At 38.1% G+C, this 7,012-nt stretch overlaps 1 protein-coding gene across 1 annotated transcript; it reads right to left on the bottom strand.

Annotated features, from left to right (window-relative positions):
• Window positions 1-4,693: 4,693 nt before the first annotated feature.
• Window positions 4,694-6,493, bottom strand: LOC136230516 (transcription factor MYB101). The gene is made up of 3 exons (XM_066019598.1): window positions 5,948-6,493; window positions 5,122-5,866; window positions 4,694-4,986 (listed from the first exon to the last, which is right to left on the bottom strand). Exons 1-3 carry the CDS (start codon window positions 6,242-6,244, stop codon window positions 4,715-4,717), a joined length of 1,314 nt encoding a protein of 437 aa, XP_065875670.1. The 5' UTR covers window positions 6,245-6,493; the 3' UTR covers window positions 4,694-4,714.
• Window positions 6,494-7,012: the final 519 nt, after the last annotated feature.

Below are 7,012 nucleotides of genomic sequence, written 5' to 3'. Positions count from 1 at the left end.
GCTGAGTGTACCGTCTTTGCTGACTAGTACCTGAATACTCAACTTTTGGATAGAACCTTTTCTTAGCCGATGAACTCAGCTGGTTCTGTATAGATGTGATGTCCTTTCTCAGTCTTTTAGCATCAGATTGGACTTCAGAGACAAACCCGTGCATGATTTTTAAGTTTTCATCTTGCCTGGTATTGTCCTGAAGAAGATGTCGGAGGTCACTGAGTTTGACCTCTTCAATCTCATCACACCGCCTGCTGAGTGCTCTTATTTTCTTGTTACACTTTTTGATCAGTGTATAGAGATCACTCAAGGCATTAACCATTTCATTTCTGAGCAAGGGTATAGATGTTACCTCATTAGAGCGTTCCTCATGGTCAGACCCATCGGAGAGGTCAGCTTGCTCAGATCGACAGTTATCAGCAGCTTCGTCAGCCATAAAACAGATGTTTGCTGACTCAGTGGCATCAGCTTCTGATGAGGTTGACTCATCACTGTCACTCAATGTGGCCACCATTGCCTTTCTTCTTCCTTTCTTGTCCTTCTTTAAGGTAGGACAGCTTGATTTGATGTGCCCAGCTTGATGGCATTCAAAGTAGGTAACTGGCTTTGAGCTGTCCTTTTTGTATCTACTGTCACTAGACTCAGCTTTGTGTTTGTTAGTTCTTTTGAATGGCCTTTTGCTGTATTTTTCGTTCTTCTTGAACAACTTCTTCATCTTCCTTGTGAACATGGCCATCTCCTCATCATCTGATGAGTCAGCTTCTGTTGAGTCAGCTTTCATGACAAGAGATTTTTGCTTATTGTCCTCAGTTTTTTCTTTAGCCTCAAAATTCTTCATGGAGATCTCGTGGGTTAGCAGAGATCCAATGAGCTCATCATATTTGTACGTTGCTTCTTCCACAGCTGTCTTCTTAGCTTACCAGCTCTTGGGGAGACTTCTTAAGATTTTCTTCACCTGCTCTTCTTCTGTGAAGTTCTTGCCGAGTCTCTTAAGCTCATTTATGATGTTAGTGAATCTTGAGTTCATCTCTGAGATGTCTTCATTTTCGTTCATTTCAAACAGTTTGTATAGCCGCATGTGTTGATTCACTTTGGACTCCTTGACCTTACTGGTTCCTTCATAGGTAACCTCCAGCTTCTTCCAGATTTCCTGTGCTGACTCACAACCTGAAATTTTGTTGTACTCTACAGCATCTAACGTACAGTGAAGCATATTGATAACCGAAGCATTATTTTGTAATTTCTTAAGGTCATCATCTGACCATTTATCCTCACTTTTGATGGACTTTACACCATCAATAGTTTCATAGGGAACAAACGGGCCTTGGACTATAGCTAGCCATGCACTCATGTTTGTTGCCTGAATGAAATTTTTCATTCTGTTCTTCCAAAATGTATAATTAGATCCGAAGAACAGAGGAGGCCGACTAATAGATAAACCCTCAGGGAGTATCTTTGTTGTTTGATTTCCTGGAAGGAAATGAGTGCTGTTCTCAGCCATTTATAGGGATCAGCTCAAGATAGTTTTATCTTGAATAGTGAGCTGCTGAGCTCTGATACCACTTGTTGGTCCCGTGTAACGTAGTATGATTAGTTCCAAGGGGGGGGGGGTTAGGAACTAATGTAACTTTTTCGCTTAATAATGCTGACTTATTAAAATGTTTGACACTTTAACTCAACTTTAGGTCAGCAAGGCTGAGTGAGATGTGAGACAGCTTTAATCAGATACTGACTAGAGCTGTTTCGATCGTGAGTTGGGAAGTAACACTTTAGGTTAGCTTCCAACTCAGCACTCTGATTACTCAGTGTCGGTTTACACAATTTGTTTCCTGAGCAATTTAAACAAGCAACACATACATATATATGTATCAAGAGAAAGGGTTAGAGATTACTCAGCAGACTTATCCTGGTTCGGCCTCACTGCCTACGTCCAGTCCCTAGAATCCCTCCGGGCTTTTTCAATCCACTACTGAGCTCTTTAAATGTAGAGCACAAACCATTTACAATAGCAACTGAGTATGCAAGAGTACCATCCTCTATTCGTCTACTCAATCCTATCAACCACTGAACACTATAACCGAGTGCTCAGATTTTCTCTACCACTGAGTACTATAACCGAGTACTCAGCTTCACTCTTCTAACCTTTATAATTGATACAAGATTGTTCTCACAAAACGAAGAACACTTTAGATGAATACAATTCACTCTAGACTTTTACACAAGGATTGGAATTGGGTGTAAGAACTTGCTTTTTCTATTCAGACAGCTTCTCTTTTGGATTTTTGACTTAGTGAAGATTTTGCTTGTCTATTTCTCTTATGTATATGTTTGGCAATGATCCAAGTGATGAACTTATCCATTTATACTGAATTCTGAAGCTTCCATGATTTGAAAATCTGACATAGCCGTTAGGAAGAACTTTCTTCTTTCGTCATGCATTGGTCAGCATTCAGAATCACAGGCCAATCTTGTCTTCTGATTTGCGTAGGAGGCAGGCTTGCCAGTTTCGTCTTTTTGCGCCAGGTTCGTCTTCTATCGCCAAGTTTGTCTTCTAGCCAAAATCCAGACGGTCCATGCATCTCGAAAAGATCATTGATCATATTTCCGAGGCTTTTGTTTTGTTGCAGAGATTTGTCGAACATTGTCTTCTAGTAAACGAATCATTGGCGCTAACTTGATCTTTACTCAGCTTGACTTAGCGGCGACTTGAATCTTGCTCAGCCTGACTTCGCAGCTTCACCTTCAAGCTTTTCAGAAGAAGACATTTCATTTGCAACGCTGAGTTGTATTCCACTCAGGTTCTGCTGTGTGATCTACTTGTGCTGACTTTGTTCTTGTCTTTCTTTTTATGAATACTTAGTTCCTGTTATAGTCAGTTTGCTTACTCAACATTGAACAAACATATTAGTACAATTAAATCAAAGCACTTAAATTTAATTGTCTTAATCATGGGATTAACTTAAATAATTTTGTCAAATCAAAATCATGTGGAAAGGTGTTTCAACAATCCACACTAAGGAGCGGATTGAAAGTGAAGGAATACGAGCTCATGAGGAGGAAACCTTGGCTGCTGAAGAGCGACTTGAAGGTGAAGGAATACGAGCTTCTAAGAAGGAACTATCTGCTCATCAACCTAAAATTCCTTCCCTCCAATCATCTGATTCCATTCCTACTGACTCTTCTAAACACCACAAACATCATCATCGAGGCAGTAGAGAAAAGAGGTATAAGAAGAAGTCAAGCAGAAAACCTAAAGTTCACTTTCTTGATGCTGACTCACCTCCTCACCAAGATTCTGTTGACCCCAACGACATTGACTTCATCTTCTTCACCCCTATCACACCTCTCCCTGAGCAACAAGCTCAGCAAAAACAAGCCTCTGTTTCTGGAACTCAGGAACAAACCATCTCTGAACCCAACTTGGGCCCTCAACTTTCCAACACTGGTGCTCCAACTATCCACTCATCTGAGCCAGTGCTTGATGCAACTGCTCAACCCCCTACTGAGCAAGTAAATGAAGAAACACCTGCTCTGAATCAATCTGATATTGAGCAAGTGATTAACTTGGCTGATACTCCATCTACCTCCAATCCTGAGTAGACAGTGCCCGAGTCCTCTACTGCTGCTGCCAACGCTTTCAACCTTGAACAACAAACACGCACTGACTCTCCAATATATTGATCCTAGGTTTTTTAGGGCTTCTAGACACAATGGTGGGGTCGGTTTTTCAAAAAAATGTGCCAAAAATTATTTGCAGAGAAACAGTAGACCTAAAAGGAATCTAAAAGACATTTTTTCAATCTGTGAATATATTTTTCAAGAAACATGCATCTCAAGGCATATTTCTGATCTTTAGCAATTTTTAAAAAACATGAAATATAGATTCCTTTGATACAAATCAAAACAAAAAAGAAAATTTGTTCATGTTGTTCGATAATCAAAATCATAAAATCAAATAACACAAACACTCAATTACTCGATCAATCAATACGATCATTCTATCGAATGATCCCACAGCTTTCTTCATATCTATGGATACAGAAAAAACAGAGTACATGATCTACGGCTCTGATACCAATGAAGGGATTATTGGCAACTAATCCAATTGAGATTAAAGGATCGAGCGTACCTTATTTAGCCGATTAATCTCGTGACAAGCGGAAGCGGATCTAATCACCACGATCTTTATACCACTGGAGACAATCAATCATTCGATGTTTAGCCGGGAAAGAATTAATGTATAATCCACAGATTAAAAGAGGAGCTGATTGAGAGATCGAGGAAGAGAGAGGGAGGCACAGGAGGCAGAAATCAGAGGGAGGCTCGATGTATCTGATTATGATCAGGTGGGTGATTAGAGTTTAGTGTGTTCCTTTTATATGGAGCCCAAAACCCTAATTACTCCATCTCATAAGATGAACATGACCCGTTCCATTTCGGACGAGTCGGATTAATCTTAACAAAAAACATATATATATAAATAAATAGGTTAGTTTTTACCACATGAAATAGTCAGTACCATAAAGGAAGAATTTCTTTTTGTTTTTTTTTTTTTCTATAAAATCTAGATAAATTACAAAGAAAGGAAAATTAAATTAATTACAACATTAATATGACTAGGAGCAGAGAAACTCTAAGACAAGCTAATTGTTTGTAGCTAAAATTAAGAAAATACAACATGTAAGAACATATGTCTGTCTATAGCAATTGGTTGGTTTTAGATTTAGCAAATACTTGGCATGTTATTCCAATAGGATGATCCTAAGCCCCATTCAACATTGGGGGTTTCATGTGTAGATGGAGGCCTAATCGGTGAATCATCTTGTTGATGTTGAGCTTCAACTTCTGTTGTTCCAGATGACATTCCTTCACTTACATTTCTTGTCCGGTACCACTCCGGTAGCGGAGTTGTCGACGGAAAGTTGTCAAGCAAACTTAACAAGTCGTCATCCATGGAGTTCATTTCCTCCATTGGCTCCTCATTTGCTTTCATTCCTTCACAAATAATAAAAGAAATTATGTTGAAAATCTAATAACTCTAGATTTGGAATAAACATAATAATAGGTAGATTTGGTTTTCATGCATAAAAGTATTCACGTGTTATTGGAATTTAATTAATTTGAACATACCAATTGATGATTGAGAAGAAGTTATATCGTCAGAAGCAGAGGCTATGCCGCTATTTGTTGATGAGAATTTAAGTCTCTTGCAACCTTGTTTCTCTTCTTGTTCTTCATCATCATCATCTTCTTGATCACTGGGGTCTTGGACTTTCCGTTTGCCTTTATCCTCATGATTCATGTTTTCTTTTCGCAAAAGATGATGAGATTCCAATAACAAAGTATCCAAGAGACCACTGCTCCTGTTATCTTCAATCTGTCTTGTTTCATTTTGGAGGCAAACTCCGACGTTTTGGTTGGAAGGGAGCTCAGGAATAAAAGCAGTTTGATCTCCCATTATCAATGAAGTAAAACTCATGTTATTTTCCAAATCAACGTTGTTGTTATTATAATGAAGCAATGGTGGAGTTCTTGGGATTGATTGATCTGGAAAGTTTTGATTGAAGGGAGATAGATGAGAGACATTGCTATGATGACCTCCAAATGATTTAAATTGGAGAGTGGGGTTGGAGTAGAATGAATTATGGAAATGATTTTGAGGAGAGAAAGTGATGGAGTCAAGGAATGGAAGAGAGGGATTGTAGGGCGGTTTTCGAGAAGAAAGGAGAGTGGAGAATGGAGAATTTGGATGTTTTTGATGTTGATGTTGATCTTCATGGAATTCTTGTGGATATATAGGCAAACCTGCTCTTTGTCTTCTCTTCATTCTTGTGTTCCAGAAATTCTTGATTTCATTATCTGTTCTTCCAGGAAGCTGCAAACAGAGAAATAAATGGTTAGCCCATTTGTTAAGAAATGAAAAAGAAAACATAGAAAAGAAAAGAAAGAAAGTAACCTGAGACGCCATACGAGCCCATTTGTTACCAAGTTTTGCATGAAGGTCAATGATGATTCTTTCTTCATCAGGCGTAAAAGAACCTTTCTTGAGATTAGGCCTCAAATGGTTAGCCCATCTGAGCCTGCAACTTTTACCACACCTCATCAAACCAGAATTCTTTTGAACAGAATTCCAATTCCCTTCACCATGTTTTCTCACATATTCCATCAAAATAGCATCTTCTGCAGCTGTCCAAGGGCCCTTTTTAAGGCCTTGAATATTCACACATTTTGAAACACCGCCTTCCATTTCCATTCTTCTTCTTCTTCTTTTTCTTGTTGGTTGGTGTCAAAACAAAAGAAACAAGAAGGTGATTACGTGTCTTGAATTGGTTTTATGCCTCCCTCCTCTCCATAGGTGAGAGAAATGAAATAATAATGAAGAAGAGGACACAAATTATAAAAACAAGATTCCTTTTCTCTTCTCTCTTGGTTTGGTTGTGATTAGAGAGAAAGAATGAAACTAGAAATTTAGAAACATAATAAAAAAGAATGGGAGAGGAGGGAGAGAAGAAGGCAGAGAAGCCATAGGAGATGACATTATTAATATAAGTAGAGGTCTCAGCTTTTATTTCGCCCCGCTTTGCATGCTATGTGCTTCATCTTTTTTTTTTTTTTTTTGTTTTTTTTACGCGTTTTTTCTTTAACACCAATCCCCTTTAAGATAATATTACATCACTTCATCTATATACTCCCATCAAATTAACCTAAATTTGACAACTCATTTAAAAAATTCATATTTTTTTTATTTAGCCTCGCAGTCTCTCTCTTAAAACAAAATTGCTGTCTCTCTCCTAAAAGAAAATGACCTCTGTTCAAACTCAATGGCTTTCTCTAACTTCATAGCAATATTCAGTAAACATATAAATAAAAGGACTAAATTGAATTCCAAATTTTCATTCAAGGACAAATTGCTCCCATTGATGAACCAAATCCACTACATTCATATAAGGCATCCAAAATAATTGAGTAATTTACTATTGAAATAAATGAACAAACAAAGCCTTTTTGTATCTTCCAGACA

Source organism: Euphorbia lathyris, chromosome 5 (assembly GCF_963576675.1).
Source record: "Euphorbia lathyris chromosome 5, ddEupLath1.1, whole genome shotgun sequence".
NCBI classification, from domain to species: domain Eukaryota; kingdom Viridiplantae; phylum Streptophyta; class Magnoliopsida; order Malpighiales; family Euphorbiaceae; genus Euphorbia; species Euphorbia lathyris.
The sequence above is the reverse complement of the archived record's forward strand: the minus strand, read 5'-3'. Positions and strand labels throughout refer to the sequence as shown.